The sequence below is a fragment of the Rhineura floridana genome, chromosome 2, assembly GCF_030035675.1.
Source record: "Rhineura floridana isolate rRhiFlo1 chromosome 2, rRhiFlo1.hap2, whole genome shotgun sequence".
Lineage (NCBI taxonomy): Eukaryota > Metazoa > Chordata > Lepidosauria > Squamata > Rhineuridae > Rhineura > Rhineura floridana.
In genome coordinates this window covers 133,740,513-133,766,672 of record NC_084481.1, presented here as the reverse complement: position 1 = coordinate 133,766,672, position 26,160 = coordinate 133,740,513, and the positions used below count along the sequence as shown (strand labels likewise).

General features: G+C 44.0%; 1 protein-coding gene across 3 annotated transcripts in view; it reads left to right on the top strand.

Annotated features, from left to right (window-relative positions):
* Positions 1 to 1,592: 1,592 nt before the first annotated feature.
* The window catches only part of LOC133377151 (uncharacterized), a 43,248-nt gene continuing 18,680 nt past the window's right edge, over positions 1,593 to 26,160 (top strand). The window contains exons 1-2 of one of the 3 annotated variants that reach the window (XR_009760628.1): positions 1,593 to 2,143; positions 9,538 to 10,496. Coding sequence is in view for 2 of the 3 variants with exons in the window: in XM_061610583.1 (XP_061466567.1) it covers positions 1,696 to 2,143; positions 9,538 to 9,746 (657 nt within the window). In the remaining variant the exon portion in view is untranslated. Of the gene's footprint in view, positions 2,144 to 9,537; positions 14,626 to 26,160 lie in introns of those variants that run through there. The other 2 variants (XM_061610583.1, XM_061610584.1) reach the window with 2 other exon arrangements.

The window sequence follows — 26,160 nt, the reverse complement described above, 5'->3', positions numbered from 1 at the left end:
TCCTCAACCAAGCTCTTCATTAGTCCTGAAAGCAGAACAATTTTAGAAAATTCCTCAGAGTTTTTAAGACTGTCTGCATATTCAGCACCAGGTGTGATTAGACACACACACACCCCTTACAACACCACAACTTTGAAATCCTAGATGCAGTACACACCTAACATTGTCTGTTGAGGTTTTCTGCCTTTATTATAATAGGTTGGTTAGATAAAGGCTGGGGATAATTGTACTGGAATCTTGCTTGTGCTGTATTCACTTTCAAACGCAAGCCTTTCAAACCAATCCCCAGTAATATTATCTGGATCAACTGATTATACAGGAATGCAGATGTCATTAGTCAAAATGCCCAAATATTGCAGCACCAAAATATGTTCATGTTGGTTCTACCTTAAGCAAATCAAGGCTGCTTGTTGACTGGGAGCATGCCTGTACAGTTAGCACAATGTGCTTTTTGTTCATCTGACACAGACACCAACAGGTGCTCAAGCTCTGCTTTTACCTCACTCCATAAATCTCTTCAGATTGCCTCTCTCCAAGAGACATCTGGGTAAGAAAGATGGCAACTGAAATCTATTGCTCAGTTGACACACAGTATAACATAGATCTTAATTATCAACAAGGAATGTTGCAAGGGCCATCTCTCTTTTCCTCACCTCCACTTGCTAAAAAAACTAAAAGGCTGAGAATTAGAGAATCAGAGACTCAAAAAGGAAAACACAGTAAATGAGTAGCTAGGCTCCGTTCAATTAAAAACGTCCTGCTGGTTTGTAAAACTGGGCTTAGATTTTACAGCCCAAGCTTTATTCATGTTTACTTGGTTATCCTCAAGACAAGATGCATAGGACTGTACACTATGCATACTGATATATACCCACATGCGTGATATATACACATACATGCATACAGGCAATATGACACCCCTGCACTCCACATTCAGTGGACTACCAACCTTTTCCCGCTCTAACACACGGAGATGGTACCTCGATACCTGACTTTCCCACCTCTTCCGCTAAATACCTACTGCTGCGGGAGGAAAAGATCAATGTTTTTATGAGTCCTTCAGCCATCCTGAAAACAGTTGCTAAACAGTATCGTTAACAGCCCGGTCCCACGGAAGCCTCTCGGTGTTCAGTAGGGCTTAAGCCAAGTCAAATGTACACGGGTTGCAGTTTATAAAATGAAACATAAACGTAACAATCCGATGTACACTTACTTGGGAGTAAGCCCCACTGAACACCCGCGGGACTTACTTTCAAGAGTCACCCACAAGGCCAGGCTATAAAAGTAATACGTAATCCGCGTGTACAGCACGATCCTACGGATGTTTACGCAAATAATTAAGTCCTGTTGAACTCAATGGGGTTTGCTTCCCAAGTACGTACGTAGGGCATGCATCGTAGTAGTACTAGTGGTCTTGATTCATCTGGACGGGGATTACCTCCACGCAGGTAAGCGCAGCAGTCAGGCCAGGGGCAAAAGAAAAGAAAGAGGCTCCCTCCTTCTTCCCTCACAGGCCAGACTTTAAAAGCACACACAACCTGTTTGGCAAGGTGAAGGCAAGCGCAGCAACCCCCACCCGCCTCAGCCATACTTACAGGGAGTGGGTGAAGGCGCTGAGTCCCTCGGGCACGGCGGTGAGCCCTCTCCCGGAGCAATCAACTCCCCCGTCCCCATCGCAGTTGCAGGAAGCCGGGCATGGAGGAGGGGAAGCTCCTCCGCTGGGCCCGGCCCAGCTCCCGAAGCCCCAGGCGAAGAAGCCGAGCAGAGCCAGGCAGCACATCACGAGACCCTTCCTCGTCGCAAGACCTGCCAAAGGGTCGCTCGGGCGCCCCAGGCAGCCGCCTAACAGCGGTCCCCTTAAGGGGGAAAGGGCCAAGCCCTCTCTCTCGAGCTCTCTCCTCCCCTTTCGCCGGGCCCTTCGGCGGAGCGGAGCCCTTGTTATCGCGGCCGACTGGCCGCCTCGCTTCCCACCTCAGCTCTAAGCGTCAGCAAAACCGAGTCCCCTTTCCTTTCCCCTCCTTCGCCACCGCTGCCTCCCGTCAGCAAAATGCCCCCGCGCGAAGAGCCGACGCTTCAGCGCCTTTCCTTCTTCCCGGCTCCATGGAAAGGCGGCAGCTCGTCGTCAATCATCTCACACGAGCAGGTAATAACGTGCCCCGCTGGGCTCTGCCATTCCAGCTTCCAAGCTCCCCTTTGCGAGGCTGCCGCGTGTAACGCAGTCCCTCTACGAAACTAACTCTTCAGCCATTCTAGCGCTCGGCTGTTTTGCTTTGCCTTGCCTGGAGCCTGCCTTCTTTCGCCTTCTAGGGTTGCACACAATACGGTGACTGCGTGTGCGCTTAACGAGCCCAAGCTCCTGCGCCTGCTGCTGCGCTATGCAAATCAACGAGGTGTATATGCTAATGAGGGGGCCGTCCTGCCCTCCCGCATTGGTGCAAAAAGAATCTCAGCCTCATAAATATGCACATTTCTCCAAGCATCGTTGTGGTTGTTTTTTTAAAAAAAAGACACCTAGACAGCGTCCAACGGGGAAAAGAAACGGGCTTTCATTGGCGAGCAGAACGATGTGGGCGTGCCAAAAGGGGATGAGTGACAAGAAGGGCGAGGCGAAGGACGTCGTCGGTAACAGAGGGGGGACTACGCAGGCTGGAGGGGAGGCCGCTTTTTCTAAACTAAAATTTAATATTGCATGCATCTTCCTGCGCACGGAAGTTATCTCCTCGCCTGGGATTCCACTGGCAGAGATGTGAGGATGGTATTTGATTGCATGCCTCGTATGGCTCTCCTTTAGGGAGGCTACTGGAGTTAAGCCCGTGCCAGTGAACGTTTGCAACCTGAAGGAACCTGAAAGCTTGACTCAAAATGATCCTCAAGGTAGTCATGCCTAGACTCCCTTGAAAAGAGTGGGATGCCCAAATTGCAACTACTGTCAAATTGATTGCAAAGGCTCTTCTGCATGGCTGGCTTTCTCTAAATTAGGACTATTATATCTGATTAAAAATATAGCCCACAGTACACCTCGGACAGAAACTACTTAGGGGCACTTCTGAATATGAGTTTATTGCGGAATAGGTGCTGCTTAGGGCTGCAACTTTTTTTGCAGCACCAACACAACATAACAATGTTTCCCACAGCCCCAATACCAAAGGAAAGAAACCTATTCCCAGTGACTGCCACATGGCCAGTGCGAAGGAGATAATCTCATAAGACCTCAACATAGAAAATGTGAGGGAGACTAAGCACAGTACACACACGAGGCTTTTATAACAACAACATGGCAGCCTTGCACGAGGCCTATTTTATCACTTGCATTCTTCAGTATTGCTATTTTTTGGGGGGGGAATCAAATGGATTTGATATATTGCCCCCCCCTTGGGCAAAAAAAAGCACAGGGCTCCATTTTGCGCATTGTGGAGCAAGATAACTGGTAACATAAGGCTGGTAAAATTTGCTCTTACTCACTTCTGAAGGTGTGCACGCACAGGTGCAAAAATATCTGTGCACATGCCCAGAACTGAAAACGGTAATGGAGGGTGGGAGAGAAGTGATTGAGGGGAGGACAGAAAAATACAGCCTAGCTAAGTTCTGTCAAGCTCCACCCCTTGATATGGAGAGAGAAGGGCCAAAATAGCAATTAATATTATGACTGAAAAAAGAGAATATGCGGAAGCAAATTTGCAAACCTGCACACCGAAAAAAAAGGTTCATTTCAAAAACAGAGGAGGAGGCTTTCTAAATGGATATAGCCAAGTCCCACAACATTTTTAACTTACTACTTTGGGTAGTAACATCACATTGCAAAGATGTATCTAGACCTACCAAACTAGCCAGCCACCAAATGCCAAAACAGGACAGTTCTGTAGCCTGGCTGGGGGCATAGTGGTGGATCATCCAGGCATTTTTCAAATCCCTCACAACTATGTTCCGTGCTGTGGATTTCTACCATGAAGTGAGTTGTGCAGAGGTTTACACAAGGTTTACCACAAAGTGACCTATGGCAATCATCCCACCAACAGTTTAATTTGTTTTTAGATCTCACTATCATACAAGGCATAGATGAGCTCAAGCCATTTGACAGTGGGGATTGAGTTGTCACAGGGTTGACTCCCAAGAAAACTAAACACTCTGTCAAAAAAATGGTGGCTGCTCCTTTTGTCCTGTGAACAGTGAATCAATACAAGTCTAATATCATACATCCCTCTTTGATAAATAATGTGGACAGATCTCTCTAAGAAGGGAATTTTATAACTGGGCACGACAACAGAACAAAAGCTTTTAAATTTAATTGTGTTTTTCAGATTACATGCTGAAAAACAGGCAAAACTTTCACTGCTGAATAAGCAATTGCTTATTATGCTAAATTAGCCAGAATCTGAAAAGTAATATATGCTGATGATACTTGCAATTTTACAATATAGCAGTAATCTTGTGAGCTTACATGGTACTGTTTCCTGCTTTTGTTCTATAAGCATTCATATTACACACAAAGAAGAGAATTAAAAAGAAAAGAAAATGCTACTAAGGAGGAATGCAGTTGTCATGCCCCATGTAATCAGTTAACACAGATATGGGTGTGGTTGTGAGTTGATTCCCTTGTAACTAAACAAACAGATTTTTACAAACTGGGAAAACATCATTATACATAATCTAAGCACATGCTTATTCTCTTGCTAAAATCCAGTGGGACTTAAAGTCCAATGGAACTTTAGCTGGATCATGCACATAGACTGTGACAGCCACTGAATTGTTTTGTTTTTATACAGCCACAAGAGTGGCTGTATACTATAGTCAGCGGGGATTTTTCACATTCCGCAATGTTAAATGGAAAATATCCCCCATGCCATTCTGAGGCTTCCCATAAGCTCATTTCAAAACAAAACCTTACAAAACTTATAGTTCTGAACTCAGAGACGCTTGCTTAACAACCCTGTCAATTTTCATGATGATACACAAAACAGTCAGAGAGAATCGAGAGTTCAAAGTCTAAAAAGAGAGAAAAAAACTCAGAGCCCTTTTGAACTTTTTTCTGCGAGTTCTCATAATCTGTTGAAATTCATTAAAAATCAGACATGTTCACAGAGTACCTGTAATCATAATACTGACCTTGCTCCATACTCTGACCTTCATCTACTGCAGTTTAAAAGTTAAAATAATGCCTAGTTGGTTTTTAATTAATTTAATAAATTTTGGCTGGAAGTCTATTATAACGCGGGGCATGCTCAGTAAGGACCAACTGTCAGTGTTCTAAAAGCCTCACAGCTGCTGGGCTTGGCTAATCAGAGGGCCACACCCACACCAGACTTGATTTCACTTGAGACAGTCATGGCTTCCCTCAAAGAATCCTGGGAAGTGTAGTTTGTGAAGGGTGCTGAGAGGAGACTCCTATTCCCCTGAGAGAATGGTTAACAGTCAGCCACTCTGATTAAAGGTCTGTGGGAGAAACAGGGAGTCTCCTAGCAACTCTCAGCACCCTTCACTAACTACACTTCCCAGGATTCTTTGAGAGAAGCCATGATTGGCTTTGAGCCATGGCTTTGAGAGAAGCCATGATAAATTGTTTTAAATTGTTTTTAAAAGATGTGTTTTTAAATTTGTATATTTGTTTTTAATGTTTTTAGTTATTGTAAACCACCCAGACAGCTTCGGCTATGGGGCGGTATATAAATACACTAAATAAATAGATAAATAAATAATGATTGTCCAAAGTGTAATAGAGGCCTGGTGTGGATGTGGCCAGGGACAGCTTTGTTTTAAATTTGGGTGGGAGGTAGAGTTGCCAGGTTCAGGGCCTGAGACTGATCCTGTATATTTAGGAGAACAGAAAGTCAGCCAAGTGCAGGTGTTCTTGCAACACTGTAATGCGAAAAACCACAAGGTAGAATTGTCCCTTCCCCCTGCCCAACTGTGAAAGATACAGAAGACGTCTTGGTTGGCAGGCCCAGCCTGGTCAGTTTTACCTATCCTAATCATGATTGCATAGGAGTATATCCGATTCAACTCAATAATCATACAAATGATCAGACCTGCCTTTTCCCTCCTTCCCCTTTCCTCTCCCTTTCTCCTCCCATCTTCCTTTTTCCACCTTCCCTGCCCACTCCAGCCCTCCGTCCCTCCCCCCCCAGTCAGTTTTACCTATCCTAAGCATGATTGCACAGGAGTAAATCCCACTGAACTCAATAAACATGCAAACGACCACATCTGTCCTTCTTCTCCCCTCCCCCTGCTGCCTGCTCCCATCCCAGTCCTCCCCTCTGCCTTTCCACCCCTCCCTCCTCCCCTGCCTCCCTTCCCCATCCCCTGTGGTCAGTTTCACCTATCCTAAGCATGATTGCCTGGTGTGTGTGTGTAAATCCCACTTAACTCAATAAGCATACAAATGATCCATCCATTCTCAGCAAACTTGTACAGGATCCCATTTCTTACCTCCCGGATTAAAAAGCAGGGAAATTCACTAATAGGCAAAAAACCTTGCGGTTTAAGAACGTACCTATAGCCCACAGATATTTCTACCAAACTTTAAAAAGCAGGGAAATTGGGCAGCTATAGTGAATGCACCAGGGGAGCAGGAGACCTGAACTCCTCTCTGAGATATTGTACTGCCCTACAAAGTTGTCAAAATGCAAACACAATTTGGGTTGGTCTTTCACAGTCCAATCCACTTGCTGTGTAGCTTGGAAGAATTTGGTAACGTGCCTCTGAGCATATGGTGAGTGGTGGCAACACCTGTAATCAGCCCAAATAACAGAAAGAAGATATGTCCTATGCTGATCTTGTTTTAGCCAGGAGGAAGCAACATTATTAAGACAGTTGATATAGTTCAGATGGTCACTTTAAATATGTCTGATTTACTTTGCAATTTTTGTGAAGTTTTCTATAGGAAATCATTTTCTTTTGCTTTTGTTTCTATGAATATGTGAAGTACAGCAACACTTTGCAAAATTTATACAAAAAAACTCCAAACATAATTGTGGAATAATGGCACTGACTTCTGCAAAATAGTCTCCAGTGGACCTCAGAAGTGTCTCAATTTGCACAAGATAAACCAGTGGGAGGTGAAATATATTCTAGCAAAATTCTAGGTGTGCTCTATGTTTTCAATTGATTGTGAACACCTTGCCTTAAATAACGTGGTTTAAACATAGCAGGGTGAAAACATGCATCCTCTTTTTCCCAACAACTAGAGTCATTGCTAAAGTAGCAGCATATTGTAATCAGTCTGATTTTACATTAAACTGCAGTTTCAGGTCCAACTGTTAATGCACCCAAAATAGAAATAGACCATAACCTCCAGTTTGAAACAGAAAAGGCTATCTTCACCAGCATATGACATTGACCAATAAAAAGGCTTTGAAATTAATAAAAATAAATTTGAAACAGATTTCTAGGATGAATAATGAGGGAAATAAAACTTTCTAGTTTAGATTCTCTGTAGAAACATTAGTAACACAGGAAAGAAGCAAAGTAAGAAGAACACCAACAAACATACAAAAATGTAATTCTCCATCTTTAGAGATGGCAGGTGTTGCCACCACTCACCATATGCTCAGAAGCACATGTTACCAAATTCTTCCAAGCTACACAGCAAGTGGATTGGATTGTGAAAGACAAACCCAAATTTTGTTTGCATTTTGACAACTTTGTAGGGTAGTACAATATCTCAGAGAGGAGGTCAGGTCTCCTGCTCCCCTGGTGCATTCACTATAGCTGCCCAATTTCCCTGCTTTTTAAAGTTTGGTAGAAATATCTGTGGGCTATAGGTACATTCTTAAACCGCAAGGTTTTTTGCCTATTAGTGAATATAGCTTTCAATCCTGGAAATTTTCCTTTGATTTCTGTTGGTTCAATGTTTCTGGTATATATTTAATAAAATTAGAAATATACTCAAAAAAAGTTTAAACTCCCATTTTAAGAAATCATCTTTTATAATTTTTTGCTACTCTGATTTTTGCAGAGTGCCAAGAAAAAACTTTCATATACGGATATAATTGAAACATTTTGGTATTGATGAGGTGAGAAAAGTGGAACAAAAACATTTTATTTTATTCTCCTAGCATCATATCTTCCCAATTAATGTGGGTTCTGGGTTACCCAGTGTTTTCTATGATTTTAACCCACAGACACATTAGTGGTTTGGGGAGTCATAAACTATGGTCTGTCAGCAAATGCTCACAAATGTATAGGAGTTGTTTTTTAAATGATATACTACAGGGAGGCAAAACAATGACATTTTGGGTGATGACCATCATTAGCCATACTTGGAAGAAACCCATTGATTTCCCTGAGCTTACTCTGAGTATGACTAATATTGGATCTTACCCTTAATAAAATTAAAACCACATTTTAAAAACCTGAAATAAAGAAAGACAAAGTAAACATAAATGCATTGCATATAGGAAAACTAAAACACAAAAACAGTTTTAATTTTTAAAAATAGAACTGTTGTTAATCAATTAATTATCTTATTCTTACAGTGCAGTCCTAACCCCTGATCAATGGAAGTGTTAAAAATAGGGATGGGGAAATAGGTTAATTTCTGTTTTTACCGTTTCTTATTTTTCCCATCTTTAATTCAGTTCTCTACATTTCCACATTAGTTTGCCCCCTTCAAAAAAAACCCTTTAAGGCTGCAATCCAATACACACTTACCTGGGAGTAAGTCCCATTGACACCAATGAAGCTTAGTTCTGAGCAGACATGTATTGGATTACAGCCTAACAGAGCGTTTAAATTTAGAGGAAGCCGGCAGAAGGGGAGCTGGCGGGAAAGTCCACGGCATCCAATTGCTGTTCAGAAGTCTCTGGCTCGGCTCAGCTCAGCTCAGCTCAGCCAGAAGCTGTGCTCAGGAGGGACAGGAAAGTAAAAGCCAGCTCTCACAAATACCCCTACTGGGGAGTAAGCCCTCTATTGACTTCCACTTCGATTATTTTCTCAGACCAACCTTTTTCCTGGCATAACTTTCCTTGGATGAGTGTTGAGCCCCAGCTATCCCAGGGGGATCAGGGTGGGCAGTCCGAGCTCCAGCCTCCTCAGATAGAGCAGGGGGAGGAATCAGAGGTAGATGAGACTTTCAAGGACAATGAGGGAGGGGGAGTAGTTGACAGCCTGCCAGTTCCCACAGACACTTCTCCCGCCGAAGCAGACTTCGTGCCACCTACAGGCGCCCCAACAGAGCCGTTGGGGAATGACCGGGTGGGTGTGCCAGCTCCACCCCGGATTCCCCGCCTGGCACTTCAAATGCTTTTCCGCCTCCTGAGGCATCTATCGAGCCTGTACTGTCAGATGAGCGGGCGGAGGCTCGCCCCTTCGCCCTGCACAAGATGTCACAAGAAGGTGGGACTTCGAAGGAGTCAGAGATTGTGGGTGAAGACCTTCCCTACTTAAGGCAGTGCCCCCCTGACCCGGTTGCTGAGTCAACTTTCTTCACACGCTGCAGTGTATGCCTAGGTAGCTTAGTTAGGGACTGTAGTGAGTTAGCATAGCTAAGTCTATGAAACGCATTGCCTTTGATGTTACTCTAATAAAACGAATTAATTCCAGGGTTGCCTCCATTTTGTGATTCGCACTCTGGGCAGGACAACTTGACTCAGCCACCATCCCTCTTCACCTCCGTTCCCATGGCTGACGACATGGAGGCAAACAGCGGCACAGCAGGGGGAATCCCAGTCACCATGGAAACCTTGTATGCTGAAATCCAGAATCTCCAAGCTGTCACCCAAAATCTGCAAGTTGAGAATCAGAATCTCTGAGCCCTGATCGCCCAGAGAACTGCAGCACAGCCCATCGCAGCGCCACCTCCAGTCAAGTCTCCCGTGGGGCTACCTTCCCGTTTCAGTGGCCAGAGTGACCAGTTCACCACATTCCTAGCCCAGTGCGAATTGTACATTTGTGTACACTAAGCTGAGTTTCCGACTGATGATGTGAAGGTGGCGTTCATCATTAGTCTCGTAGAAGGAGAGGCGGCCAAATGGGCCACCCCGTATCTGATTAGAAACACCCCTGTTTTGCAGCAGTACACCACTTTCACAAATGTCATGTCAGAAATGTTCCGCGATCCTCAACGACAGTGGCTCATCAACTGGGAACCTTGAAGCAAGGAAAGAGTTCCATAGAGGCGTACACCAATGTGTGATTACGACGACTCGGCCCTGATGTATTTTTACAGAACTGGACTTAGTTCGGAAGTACTGGATGAGCTGGCATGCACCACTCCTCCAGCCACCCTGAAGGACCTGATTCAGTTGTGTTTGCAAATAGACAGTCGGCTCGAAGGTAGCCGGTTGGAGCATAGAGTGGAGACTTCCCATTCCCAGGCACAGTTACCTCTCCCCCGCGTGCGCTACCCACCTAGCGTGGGAACCTTGACTCTGCCATGGTAGGAGCCTATGCAAATTGGCAAGGCCAGTCTGTTGGAGGAGGAGAGAAAGAAGCCCAGAAAGGAGGGACTCTGTCTATATTGCGGAAAGGCGGGGCACCTGGCCCGAGGCTGCCCTGCCAAGGTAAGAAAGCCCCGGGTGCCAGAAAACTCCAAATCCCAGCTCTCGTAGAGGCCAAAGAGTTGGGAGGCAATGTGACAAGTTGGCCTCCACAGCAACCCCTTCCGTCCCAAGGCGCTCTGCTTCTGCCTGTCCGACTAACTCTGTTCTCGGGGCACAGCTTTCAAGCAAAGGCTATGATGGACAGTGGGGCCTCATTGAGTTTCATGGACAGTGACTTTGCTCGAGAGCATGACATACAGATCCGAGATCTGGCACAGCCTCTGTCTGTTGAAACCATAAATGGGAGGCCTTTAAAGTTGGGGAAGATGACCCAAGCAATGGGGAAATTAGATGTGGAGATCCCTGGGCACCAGGAAGAACTGTCATTCTATGTGGCGGCGTTGCCCATTTCCTTGTGGTGTTGGGAATGCCTTGGTTGGTCCAACACAACCAGACCATTTTCTGGGATGAGGCAGTGGTGGTGTTCACTTCAAAGTATTGTCATCAGAACTGCCAGCCGTCAAAGAGGCTGGGACCGGAGGTGGTGGCTGGAGTTCTTCCTCAGGAGAAAGTGTCTTTACCTGTAAATTATGAGGAGTTTCAAGATGTGTTTCGCAAGAAGGAGGCGGATCAACTGCTGCCTCACCGCCCTTACGACTGTGTGAGGCGTCCTTCCCTGGCTCTCCCTGTCAGGTTCCTACCTGCTCGTGGTTACTGCCTGTCTCTAGGCACCACCAGGGACTCCACCAGTCCGGACTGCTCTCTCTTATGATTTCTCTCCCCGCTCTAGCACAGATCTCAACAGATCCCCCTGCTAGGCAACCACCAGTAACGTCCCAATACTAGTATTCCCAGAGACTCTGAATACTGGTATTGTTATTCTCTTCACCGCTGCCACCATTTGTTACAGTTCCCCTTCAGCCTTGGACATTACCTTACCCTCCCTTCTGGTCTGTGAAACCCCAGCCAAGGATCAGGCCTTTGGTAAACCAAATTAAGTATTTATTACAGATGACAAAGCTAACAAGATTAACAAGATTTCTTCTTAAGGCACATAAGCATATGGTTTTACTCAATACTAATCCGAACTCCACCTCCCTCCTGGTAAACAACTCTCTCAAACCCCACCAAGCAATCCACTCTTTCTCTTCTCCCCCCCAGATTCCACAATTCACCACCTCACATTTCACCCAGATTTACCTGTCATCCTTTCATTTATACTGTCAGCCATTTTAAACATTCAGCCAATCATCAAGCATTCTATTGCCCATTCACTCCCCCTCCTCTTTCACTACTTACCATGTATACTCTAAACAACCAGCACTTACCATATATACACTAATATATAGGAACATCACAGACTGCACCATTAATTTGATGCCAGGGGCATGCATCCTCGCTGGACGGATCTACTCCTTGTCAGAACTGGAGTTAGCAGCACTGAGGGAATTTTTAGATACCAACCTGAAGAGAGGCTTCATTCGCCCCTCCCAGTCTTCAGCCAGGGTGCCTTTGCTGTCTGTCAAAAAGAAAAATGGGGACTTATGCCCGTGTAATGGTTACAGAGCGTTAAATCAAATCACCAACCCTAACAGCTATCCCTTGCCGCTCATCAAGGAGATGTTGGAGTGACTGCGATCCGCCAAGATTTGAGGGGGGCTTATAACTTGGTGCGGATGAAGGAAGGAGATGGGTGGGAAACCACATTTAAGACATGCTATGGACATTTTGAGTATTTAGTGATGCATTTTGGATTGTCTGGCGCACCAGGGGTCTTCCAAAATTTCATGAACGACATCTTCAGAGACAATGTGGATCATTTTATGATGGTGTATTTAGATGATATTCTGGTTTATTCAAATTCCCCAAAGGAACATGAGGCTCACATGCGAGCCATGTTGAGAAGGCTGCGGGAGCACCGTCTCTACGCCAAGTTGGAAAAATGTGCTTTTGATCTGACCACGTTGAACTTTTTGGGATATCGCATTTCACCAGCAGGTGTGGAGATGGATCCGGGGAAGGTTCGCTGTGTCCTTACGTGGCAGCCCCCCAAAACCAAGAAGGACCTACAGCATTTCCTGGGCTTTGCCAATTACTATCATCGCTTCCTGGCCAATTACTTCGACTTGACAGCACCTCTCACGGATTGCCTGAAAGGCTCGGGCTCTTTCTGTTGGACGGAAGCCATACAACAAGCCTTTGAAGAATTGAAACAGCCTTTTGCTTCAGAGCCCATCCTATAGTATACCGACCCCATGCGTCCCTTTGTGATGGAGACAGATGCGTCGGACGTGGCCATTGGTGGAGTGCTTTTACAACCAGTACAGAGAGGGAGGGGTTGAGACCCTGTGCCTACTTCTCACAGAAATTGACTGATTCGGAGCAAAACTACACTGTGTGGGAAAAAGAACTGCTGGCCATCTGGGATGCCTTCGAAACTTGGCAACATCATCTAGAGGGGGTGCAGCATGAGACTGAGGTGCGAACAGACCATTGGAACTTAGACAGCCTCCACACCGCCCGCAAGCTCAACCAGCGACAGGTGTGCTGGGCTCAATTCTTCGACCGCTTTCACTTCAAAATCCATTACATTCCTCAAGCCCAGAACAAGAGGGCAGATGCCTTGTCCCGTAAGCCAGAGTATCTGGAAAATCCCACCCCAAGGGTGCCCCAGTTCATTATTCCCCCCGAGAAGACAGTGGCCGGTGCCTGTCAGGATTCCTGGGTGTCTGATCTGTGGGCAGCTCAAGAGCAGGACCCCTTTGTCAAAGAAAAGCTCTCTGAAATAGCCACGCAGCCTGAAGCAGAGCAGGAGGACTTTAAGTGAAATGAAGGGGTATTATCTTACAAGGATATCATCTATGTGCCTCCAGGAGAGTTGAGAGCCAGGGTGTTGTGTCAGTGCCATGATTCTCCCACTGCAGTGCATTTTGGGATCTTTGAGACTTTAAAAGCAGTAACTAGAGAGTTTTGGTGGCCTCGGATGAAGAAGGAAGTGGAGCACTATGTTTAGTCTTGCCCCACTTGCACAAGGGCTAAACACGCCACGGGACGACCAGCAGGACTTCTGGAACCACTTCCCACCCCGCAGGGCCCCTGGCAGATGGTTTCCATAGACTTTGTCACTGACCTCCCTACTTCGCAAGGGAAGATGGCAGTGTTGGTAGTGATGGATGCTTTTACGAAAATGGCACACTTCATTCCGTGCTCAGGACTTCCAAGTGCTCAAGAGACGGCCCGACTCTATGTGCATCATGTGTACCGCTTGCACAGACTCCCAGGTAGCCTGGTCTCCGACTGCGGGACGCAATTCACAGCCCATTTTTGGTGGGCAATGTGGCAAATGCTGCAAAGTGAACTGCGACTCTCCTCTTCCCATCGTCTGCAGACAGATGGGCAGACAGAGAGGGTTAATGCCACGTTAGAGCAATACCTGCGTTGTTACGTTAACTACCAGCAGGACAACTGGGTGTCTTTCCTGCCCCTGGCTGAGTTCGCTTATAACAATGCTGTGCATGCTCACATGCAACAGACTCCTTTCTCCTCCAACCTTAGATATCATCCTAGAGCTTTTGCTGCCCCTCGAGCCATCCCTTCCGTCCCGGCGGTGGCGGAGTTTGTACAAGAGCTTCAAGCAATGCAATAACAGCTGAAAGAGCAGTTGGATCAGGCCAAGGAGGATTACAAAAGAGCAGCAGAGCAGCATCGCCAGGAGGGTCGCTCCATTCAAATGGGAGACAGAGTGTGGCTGTCTACACACTACTTGCCTATGCAGGGGCGCTGCCACAAGTTGGAGGATTGAAGAGTGAGACCCTTTGAAGTGGAGGCACAAATCAACGCAGTGGCCTTCCGCCTGAAGCTGCCTCCCACCTTAAGAATACACCCCGTGTTTCACCACTCCCTGCTGACGTTGGAACATTCCCCTGACCCTCACCGCGCCAGTGAAGCCAACTCCCCCTCACAGTAAATGGGCAGTAGTAGTACGAATTAGAACATATTCTAACCTCGCAGAAGTGCCAGGGGTGACTCCAATATCTAATACACTGGAAGTGGTATGATCTGTCAGAACGTTCTTGGGAAACAGCGGAGAACGTTCATGCACCAGACTTTGTGAAAGAATTCCATGAAGCCTACCCAAGCAAGCCCAGACCTCGGGGGTGGAGGGGAATGGTGCATGGAGGGGGGGATGTTGTTGAGACCTAGCTCTCCCAGGGGGATCAGGGTGGGGAGCCGGCCGAGCCCCAGCCTCCTCAGATAGAGCAGGGGGAGGAATCAGAGGTAGATGAGACTTTAGAGGACAATGAGGGAGGGAGAGTAGTTGACAGCCTGCCAGTTCCCACAGACACTTCTCCCGCCGAAGCAGACTTCGTGCCACCTACAGGCGCCCCAACAGAGCCGTTGGGGAATGACCGGGTGGGTGCGCCAGCTCCACCCCGGATTCCCCGCCTGGCACTTCAAATGCTTTCCTGCCTCCTGAGGCATCTATTGAGCCTGTACTGTCAGATGAGTGGGTGGAGGCTCGCCCCCTTCACCCCGCACAAGACGTCGCAAGAAGGTGGGACTTCGAAGGAGTCAGAGATTGCGGGTGAAGACCTTCCCTACTTAAGGTGGTGCCCCCCTGACCCGGTTGCTGAGTCAACTTTCTTCACACACTGCAGAGAATGCCTAGGTAGCTTAGTTAGGGACTGTAGTGAGTTAGCATAGCTATGAAACGCATTGCCTTTGATGTTACTCTAGTAAAACAGGAATTAATTCCAGTCTCGCCTCCGTTTCATGATTCGCACTCTGGGCAGGACAATGAGGACCTGTAGGAGTGCTCCAAACATGAGTGGGATATGGCCTAAGTCCCCCCCCATTGCCCCTCCTCCAACATGCCCCTGGAACACCCCTTATTCATGCCTTCCACTGGCTTCTGCTGGCTCCCCTTCTGCTGAGCTGGGCCTCCCTGGCGGACCCCTGGCTGAGCCAGCTGTGTCCCAACTCCGTCATGGCTGAGCCAGGATGAGGGGTTCTGCCAGTGCAGCCCGGTTGAGCCACGACCCAGCCAGCTCATCTGGGGGCCCTCCATATCCAACTCCTCTCAGCCCAGCATTAATAGCAGTTGGATTGTGCCCAAAAATTCTTCAGCATTTTAGTAGAATTTATCTTAGTATGCACATTTTTAAAGACATTTTCCCTAATATAATGCATTTTGTATGTTATTTTCACCAATAAATGCATATGTGTGGAGAGAGAGAGAGAGAGACTCGGCTGGAGAACTGCATTGCAAAATTCAGACAAGTGCAAACTTCAAAGGATGGCTGTGTTTCAGTTTGTGTATTGTTTCAGGAAGTGTGAATTAGGTATGTTTACCTTTAAATGCAAATTGAATCAAATTTCTCCTCCATCCCTAGCTAGGATAAGATAGATGTGATCCTTTGGTGGGCTTCATTGGCTTCCACTGGCAAGAAATGCTCAGTGGAACAATAGGCTAGTGCCATTGGTTCTCCTGCTGTCAGTAGCCTGTGGAAAAGCCCTGCAGTGGGATGTTGCAGGATGGGAGAGCAGGGCTGGTGGCTTTGGATCCTCTGACAAACCCAATCTTCAGGCCTCTCAGCTACACCAGCCTGCAGTTACTGCAGTAAAAAAATAACAAAACAAAACAAAAGCATTCCTCAAGATTCACCCTGGCTGGCATGAGTGGCAGGGCTTGAGATGCCAGAGCTCCTCTGCCCCACCCCACCACTTGATGGCCAGGGCTTAGGGTTGCTTTGCCCAGTATGGTTAAAATCCTTTGTCCACTTTCCTGGAAATAACCTCCATTTAAATCACTGGTACCTACTTTGGGGTAGAAATATGGAGGATTCTGCTATGTGTCTGCAATCTTATGCTCGCTTATCTGGGAGCAAGTCTCATTGAACTCAGTGGGACTTTCTTCTGAATAAATATGCATAGGATTGTGCTGCACAATGGCAGTCCTAGGCTCCCTTACTAGGGATAAGATCGATTGAACTCAGTAGGAGTTACTTCTGAGGAAACATGCATGGGATCAGACAGCTCTTTATTGAATTTAAATTCACATATTGCAACACTTCTGTTGAGGTAGTTATTTTTGAGGATCCTAAAGGTGTGGGAAAGGTGCTCTAAAGTGAGGGTTGCGTTAGAATGAGTGGGAGCTACTTTTCATAAATTGTAAGAAGAAAAACCCAAGAGTATTTTATTTTTCAGCCAATATAGGGTATTCATGTTAAGACCATATTCCTATGCATATTTACTCAGAAGTAACTCCCACTGTGTTCAATGGGTCTTATTTCCTAACAAGCATACACAGGACTGCAGTCTAAAAAACTGGAGCCAAATAAAATAAACAGTCCCCTGTCATTCCCATTGTCAGAAGGAAACCCATCATAGCTTTGCCTCCCAAAAGGTATCCCATCTGCTAACTTGGGATGCAAATTGAGTGGGATAACCATCTAGAAGTTTCTGTCACCAAATCTGATGCCAGAAAGAGGGAATCAGGACATCTGTATTACCTGCATTGCACGTCCTTTCACAATCCTAAAATCCAGTGTCCACTCCACTGATTAATCAGAAGAGCCAATTTTAATGTTCAAGTAAAAACTTTAAATTGATAGAGCACATCTATTAATTGCAGCCTAAAACACCCCCCATGGACATGATCCAGACATTCACATCAAGGAAAGAGTTAAAAACATATTTCATTTTCTCCCATCGAAATAAATGGAACATAAAGCTGCTTAACTTGGGCTGGATCGTGTCCACAGTGCAATAATAATAACAGAAGTAACTTGTTTGATTCCATAGAATCATAGTAGAGTTGGAAGGGGCCTATAAGGCCATCAAGTCCAACCCCCTGCGCAATGCAAGAATCCAAATCAAAGCATTCCCGACAGATGGCTGTCCAGCTGCCTCTTGAATGCCTCCAGTATTGGAGAGCCCACTACCTCTCTAGGTAATTGATTCCATTGTCTTATGGCTCTAACAGGAAGTTTTTCCTGATGTCCAGTCGAAATTTGGCTCCCTGCAACTTGAGCCCATTATTCCGTGTCCTGCACTCTGGGACGATCGAGAAGAGATCCCGGCCCTCCTCTATGTGACAACCTTTCATGCACTTGAAGAGTACTATCATATCTCCCCTCAGTCTTCTCTTCTCCAGGCTAAACATGCCCAGTTCTTTCAGTCTCTCCTCATAGGGCTTTGTTTCCAGTCCCCTGATCATCTTTGTTGCCCTCCTCTGAACCCGTTCCAGTTTGTCTGCATCCTTCTTGAAGTGGGGAGACCAGAACTGGATGCAGTATTCAAGATGAGGCCTAACCAGTGCTGAATAGAGGGGAACTAATATTTCACGCAATTTGGAAACTATACTTCTGTTAATGCAGCCTAATATAGCATTTTGTCTCTATGTGTAGCAGGCTAAGACTTGGCTCTTTTACTTGCTTTCTTGACTAGATCTGTTGCAATTACACTCAAGCATAAATTCAGTAACAAGCCTCAGAGTGCAGCCCTATATTTACTCAGACGGAAGTTTCATTGCATGTAGTGAAACTTATTCCAGGGTATAGGACTTAATTACCTTAAATGGTTGTCCTGGACTGGATGATTGACACTGGGAAAAAATGTTATTGCGTGCAGTTCTCCCTAAAAGATTCCATTGTTTCTGTTCTGCATCATACAAGGAAACAAAGGTGATAAGCTAGGAGGATGAAAAAAGACTGCTACAGTATTATTATTTGTAAGTAAGAAAATGTCTGGGCAAGTTTCAACATTACTTTTCTGACAACCCCTAATAACATATTAAAGACTGGAAAATAACTGCTGCTGAAAGAGACAGTGCTATTTCTTATATTTTGAATATAGCATGTAAAGTATTTCACAGGGACTTTTTGTATGTATGAAAGAGAAAGCCAAAAAACATCATGGAGTTTGGAAGCCATGGAAAGGGAAAATATCAAGGGAAAAAATACAGAACTCTGCAAATTAAAATTCATCTTCTCCTACCACAAACTCTGTAGCAACAAACCACTTCCTGGATTAAGTCAAAGCTTAACTTGAAATGTTCATTCATTTGGAGTTAGTGTCCATGCAAATGTCACCCTGTAAGCAGTTTATAGACCTGCAAAGTTAGAAGAAAAAATAAAAATACAGTCAGATTTCTGAGAGCTCATCGATAGAGGTAGAAGAGATCAATTATTATGATGGATTTACATTATTTAATGGCTTGAAACAACATTTCTCCCTTCAAGTCTTCTCTCTCTCCTCCACATACATGCCCCAGATTGAAAAACTATACAACTTCACAGTATGGATTTCAGGACTAAAAAACAGAACAAAACCAGGATTGCTTGTATAGCATGCTTTATCAGCCCTCATCAACCTGTTGACCTTCAAGTGTTTTGGACTACAACTCCCATCGGCCCCAGCCAGCACAGTCATACTTGGAGAACACCCATTCAGGCATCACACTAATACTGGACTCATGTTAACGGATGATCGCAAGAAAAATGAAGCTGGTTCAGTGGCCCCTGAGGTTGTAGGAGACTTTCTCCACCACCTCCAGTCCCTGGATTGCATTGATGTGATCAACCCTTTGCCTCTGTGTTTTCGTAAGTGTTCTTTGCAATTTCTTTTTTTAAAATCCTAGCCTTCTCCCTCCCCTTCACATTCTCCTTCCTTCTCTTCTATAGCTGCTTGGGGAAAGGGTCAGAGAATGTAGAATAGTTCTGGTATCCCTCAGGACAAGCAGCAAGCCAAGGGTAACCTAGAAGGGAGAGAGGGATAGTGGACAAGGCTGGGCTCCAGAAACATAACGAAGAGGTGGCATGTAGAAGCAGCACAGGGTTAATATTTATAGTACAGCTGAGCCACCACATGAAGGCTGATGAAAAGATATCTGTATGGTGGCAGCTTCCATATACCAGTAGGGAACTCAAGTGCCACAGTATGACACCATCCACATTCAAGAGGGGGGTGTTAGCAGGCTTGGGAGAACCCCAAAGTCTGCAGGAGTAGAAAAAGAATATTTAGAAAAAACCCTAAGAGGGTGGGGCAAACCAAAACACCCCAAGAGGACTGAACATGCTTAGTGACCACAGAATGCTGGTTGACCTTAATATGGGGGGAAAACCAGAACTGAGGATCTTGAAAGAGGACATGACTGGCTGGCTAGAACCCTGCACAGGAGCATTCCACACTGCAACCTTTTGTTGCAGACCCTATTTAAAACCTGTGGAAATTATTCACTTAGTGGAGCCGTTACTGTTGCATTAAAAAGCTTCCAGACCTATGCCAGTGGTGGCTATTGCCTGGGGTCCCTATGTCTCCAGCATCCTATGAGCTAATCAGCATGGCAGGGGTGTGTGTTAGCCACTGAAAAGAGTCTTCTAACATGCTTCCTTGTCTTTTCCTGCTGACTGGAGTCAATCAGAGTGAAAGGAGGTGAGTCAGCCACAGAGAAGATTCTTTTTGGTAGCTAACCCTCTCCCTTTTCATGTTTATAGGCTCCTAGGGATGTCTGTTATTGTGGGAGAAGGCATTAACAAAGATCTCAACCCAGCAGCAAAAGAAGGGGTAAGGGGTGTGGCTATGACTATCATGAAGGGAACCTGCACTTCTGAATTTGCCACTACACTACTGAGGCTATGGATGGGGCAGAAATTATTTTCAGTTTGCACTTAAAGGCAAACTTACCTAATTCGCACTTTCTGAAAAAATGCATGAATCGAAACACAACCATCCTTTGAAATGCACACTTCTCTGATTTTTGCAATGTAGTTCTCCATCCAAGTAATGTGTGTGAAAATGCATTAAAAAGCATATATTAATGAAAATAACACACAAAATGCATTGTGACAAATTGCTTTGCAAAAATGTCTATATTAGGAGAAATGTGTACTACAGTGCTAAATTTTTCATGACTTTTTAAAAATAATAATAATCACAAACTGATGTGGAAATATGGAGAACTGAACTTCAGACTGGAAAAATTAGATACTGGGCAAAACTGAAATTGACAAACTTACCCATCTCTCACAGTGGCATAGAAATTCTCAGCAGGGGTAATCCATGCAGTAAGCATCTTTTGCACTTCATGACCACCACCAGTGCCATGAAAAAGCATTTATAGTCATTTCCATTTATTTGCTGTAATGTGAAAATCTGCTTGAGGCACTCTCACTAGCAAAGCCTAAATGTGTCAGTTGAAATAAATTATTCAGTGTTACCTTTAACTACTAGCTTTTGAAAATCCAAAAGAGGGAGATGGTGAGGCTGCCTTCTCTGTTCTCCCACCTTGTAAACCCCACAACGTGTCCTATTTTTCGGCTGAAAAGGACTGTCAAAAACATGAGAGTCATGTTCAGCATTGGTCTTTTAGCTAGCTTAGTTTTAATAATGACCAGGGCAAGTGCCCAACTTCTATTAAAAGAGCACTTCATTCTGAGAACCAGAAAGACACATCTACAGTTTTAGATATTCGAATAAACTTAATAACCTAAGACATCAGCAGTGTTAATACTGAATCTAGATAATATGCAGAGAGAAAAAACTTTTTTGTGTGGCAGAGAATGATGAAAAGGCATCTAACTTTATTCGAAGTATAAACATCACTAAAAAGGAAAGTTCAGAGAGACCAGTGTTAACAGCATATTATGTTACCAAGGTTTAAAAATAAGGAAGGGCCTGAATTGGGTCTGCAGCCAAAGTTGGAATGAAGCCAACCAAGTAAACAAGAAACTGGGATCAACACAGGAGCAATGGGCAGGCTGTAGTCCGTATCCAAGAGCCACAGCACACTGAGAGTTAGGAAAGCATCATGAACCCAAAGCCAAAGAGCTGAGCCAGAAATTAGATCAGGAAGTCATATCAACAGCCAAAAGACCTGAGCCAGACAGAAAGGTAATGTCTAGAGCGTGAACAAGGCAGGAAAAGAGGAGGTACACCAGAACACCCCACACCAAGGACTGGAAACACATTCTTCCTAGGACACTATTAAATTAACCAGACACTTCCTGCTTCCTGCCAGAACTTCATAGGGATGGCAGGAGAGGATGTTGGTAACCAGCAAACAAATGAACCAGCAAATCCACTTGTCAGAAAGCTGTCAGTTCCATGGACTGCTATAGCTTGTGACCTTTATTCTAGCTAGCTTCTTAGCAGCCACATGGAATAATCGAGCTGCTTTGCAGGTTGTGGAAATACTGAACTCACTCATATGTTTTATGGCATGTTTTTACAAGTGGGCTCATAAATTGCAGCACTTGTGAGTGAAAGATTGGTTTGGCCAAGAAAAAAAACAAAAACAGCTCACCCAGAGGTTTACGGACCGGAGGTACTGATGCCGTGCAGATATGGAGGTTACATTCTGGGAAGCAGATGAGAAAAGAGGAGCAACATTTTACTCTAATGCCAAGATTTTATTACATTTTTTAATGTAATGAAATTTAATAAGCTAAGCAATATTGAAAAGTTGGTATTAGATTTACTTAATTTATTTAAATTTCCATGACAAAATGTACTACCACCACTTCAGGTGCATATTCTGGATTTTCTTGCTATATCCTTCAATGTAAGCAGAAGGAGATTGCTTTAGAAAAGGAACATTGAAAGAGCCAGTGGATTAATTGCTTTCACCCTTTCCATCCATCATGCTGTTGTTGTCTCTCCATTTCTTCTTACCCCAATCTGTCTCTTCCATTAATCTTTAAGGTACCACAAGGGATTTTGGGGTTTTTAACAGACTAATATGGCTACCGGTCCCCTCCCTAACAGTCTTGTTCAATCTGAATAAGCCCCTCATGGGCTCTGTCCAGTGGTGTGCTGGTAAATATTTAACAACTGGCTCTCCGGGAAAAAAAATCCAAGTTGGATTTAGAAAAGGAAGAGGCACCAGAGATCATATTGCAAGCATACGCTGGATAATGGAATGGACCACGGTATTTCAGAAGAAAATCACCCTGGCTCCTTTACAGATTACAGCAAAGTCTTTGATTGTGTAGATAACAAAAAAGCTATGGAACAGTTTTAAAAGAAATGGGGGTACCACAGTATCTGTTCTGATGCACAACCTATACTCTGGACAAGAGGCTAGTGTAAGGACAGAATATGGAGAAACCAATTGGTTCCCCATCAGAAAAGGTGTGAGATGGGTGTATATCATCCTATTTGTTTAATCTATATGCAGAACACATAATATGGAAAGAGAGATTGGTCCAAGATGAGGAGGTGTGAAAATTGAGGGAGAAATATCAGTAATTTGAGATATGTAGATGATACCATACTCTTAGCAGAAACCAGTAATGATCTGAAACGAATGCTGATGAAAGTTAAAGAGGAAAGCACAAAAGCAGGACTACAGCTGAACATCAAGAAGACTAAACTATGATAACAGAAGATTTATGTTACGTCAAAGTTGATAATGAGGACATTGAACTTGTCAAGGATTATCAATACCTTGCCACAGTCATTAACCAAAATGGAGACAATAGTCAAGAAATCAGAAGAAGGATAGGACTGGGTAGGGCAGCTGTGAGAGAACTAGAAAAGGTCCTCAAATGTAAAGATGTATCACTGAACACTAAAGTCAGGATCATTCAGACCGTGGTATTCCCAATCTCTATGTGTGGATGTGAAAGTTGGACAGTGAAAAAGGATAAGAGAAAAATCAACTCATTTGAAATGTGGTGTTCGAGGAGAGCTTTGTGCATACCATGGACTGCAAAAAAGACAAATAATTGGGTGTTAGAACAAATTAAACCAGAACTGTCACTAGAAGCTAAAATGATGAAACTGAGGTTGTCATACTTTGGACACATAATGAGAAGACATGATTCATTAGAAAAGGCAATAATGCTGGGAAAAACAGAAGGGAGTAGAAAAAGAGGAAGACCAAACAAGAGATGGATTGATCCCATAAAGGAAGCCACAGACCTGAACTTGCAAGATCTGAACAGGGTGGTACATGACAGATGCTCTTGGAGGTCACTGATTCATAGGGTCGCCATAAGTCATAGTCGACTTGGAGGCACATAACAACAACAACCTCTTCAAAGTACTGATAAGCCTCTTGTTTTAATTAAAATAATAATTATAAATTCTTACTCTTATCATTAATGGGAGTTAATTATCTTGCATATGCCCATAGTAAATTTTCAGATACTTTCAGAACCTCAGCAATTTTCAAGTGGTCTATATAGAAGAAAACATTAGGAACCCCGGGTGTAAGACATCTACTTATGTGCCTATGCTGCTCTCACCCCTCATTTAGGTGCCTGGGATGCATGCTTGTGGACATACCTCCTTACAATTATGGAAAGTGCTTCTTAATAATAAGTCTCCAGACACAAAGTTACATAGGTATTTATCAGTTGTTTAGTAGAAAATTCAGAAGTGCAGAGTCCCTTCATGATAGTTGCAGCCACATACACCCTTTTTTGCTCCTGGATTAAGAATGAAATCTTTGTTAATGCATTCTCTCACAACAACAAACAACTCTAGGAGCCAATCAGCATGTAAGTGGAGAGCGTTAGCTACTGAGAAGAGTCTTCTCAGTGGCTAACTCACCTCCTTTCACTCTGATTGGCTCCAATCAGCAGGAAAGGCAAGGAAGCATATTAGAAGACTCTTCTCAGTGACTAACACACTCCCTTTTCATGCTGATTATAGGATGCTTGGAGACATAGGGACCCTGCTCCCAAAAAAGCTTATGGACATGACCGTAAAATATTTTGTGACATGCAAGTTCGATATTATTTATTAAGTGTGTTTAGGATTACACTGATGGCATTCCCAAATATGTACTTTCACACAGACTTTGGTTTTCCATAACACAATGTTTGTCCAAGCCTCCACACTTGGGGGGGGCACTACTTGCACACCCCTTCCATAAGCACATCAAAGTTGGATACACACCTGAACCAAGACCCAGACAACAGGGCACTCAAAACAAAAAGGTAATTACAGTGGCTGAGTAGATATTGTACAGTGGTTATACTGACTGGGCAGCCACTGTCCTTCATATTTTACAAAATACTTTTTCCTATACAAAGATTAAATTTCTGTGTATGAAAAAGTAATATATGAAGTGGTCTCAATAGTGAGAAAAGTAAACAAGTGAATGGTGATCCAAATGTTTTTCATTCTCCCGTTAAGAAGCTAGCTGCCAGATGATGTATCACCTTCCCTATGCATGCAGGGTAGACTGAAAAAACAGCACCCAAGCCACCATTCAATACGTGCACGTGTTCTTTCCAACATGAATCTACAGGTCTCAAAGAGTAATGTGTGACAAAGTCCTCAAACACCTTATAACATGCCTCAAACATGGTCTCTTGTTCTACCAGCATGCCTTCACACCATCACTTTGCCAAAACATAAGGATAGGTAAATTGCTTTTAGGGAGGTTCACAATTATGATTTCCTATTTATTTAATCTAAAAATATTTAAAATACATAAAAACAGCCAGGGGAAGATATTGGAGAAATATAAAATAAATACAAATAAAAAGGGGAAGGGGGAGGTGAAGAAGCCTTAAATGTGCTACTCACCATCTCTCAGCCTATCCTCCCCTCAGGATGAAAACAATGGAGAACCATGACCACCCCCAGGAAGAAGAGCACATTTAAAATGTAGAGGAAAAAAACATCTACAACCATAGTGTGAAATCAAATACTTATTGGGACACAGTATGAAGAAATATTTATATAAACATGACTATCAAATATGTTTATGAATTACACAATCTTTAAATATATTTATAGTGCAATCCGATGTTTGTTTACTCATAAGCAAGTCCCAATGTATTCAATGGGGCTTACTCAAACTGGGAAGCGTGCAGAGAACTATAGCCTCAAGTGATAAGGAACTTGTTCTTTCAACTTGCTCTTTTAAGCTGAGACCTTATCCCAGTCTGAGTCTGTGCTGGAATTGCTTTTTAATATGTTTTTAAGCCTTTTCTTTTTTTAAAAAAAGATGTTTTTTAAAGCTTTAAAAAATATTTTCAAAGATGTTTTAATATATTTTAAAGTCTGTTTTTTATGATGTTTTAAAGTGCTTTTAGTGCTTTTGTTTGCTGCCCTGGGCTGCTACTGGGAGGAAGGGCGGGATATAAATCAAATAATAAATAACCTTTATTCACCCAACCCAAAATTCAGAATCATGCCTCTTTAGGCTGTTTTCCAATTGTTTATTCTTGCTTTATGGTTATTGGATTTTAAAGGGATTTATTTCTTATTGTGAGTTGCCTTGGTTTCCAATCCTACCTCATAGGGTTGTTGGAAAGACTCAATACATACACACACACACACACACTGCAGATGTATAAATACATACAGCCCATATAATAGTTTATTGTCAAACCAGTTGGTCATTGCAGAAAAATCAGTATTAGTTTTAAAAAAATCAGTATTAGTTTTCTACAGAATAAAAACTGTAATACCTGCCTACTTGCTTTAAAATAGGACTGGAGGGGGGACAGAAATAGTTAGAACACAAACACAATTCTTTTTTACATTCACTCAAAAGTCCCATTAATTTACAGCACATTCATAACCATGTCTACTCAAAAGTAAGTCCTATTGAATTCAATGGGATTTACTCTGGGCATATGGGATTAGCATGCTTTTACCCCCACAAAAGCAAGTATTGGGAAGGTTTTGAAAACACTGCCCAGGATCTGACTCCTGCACACAA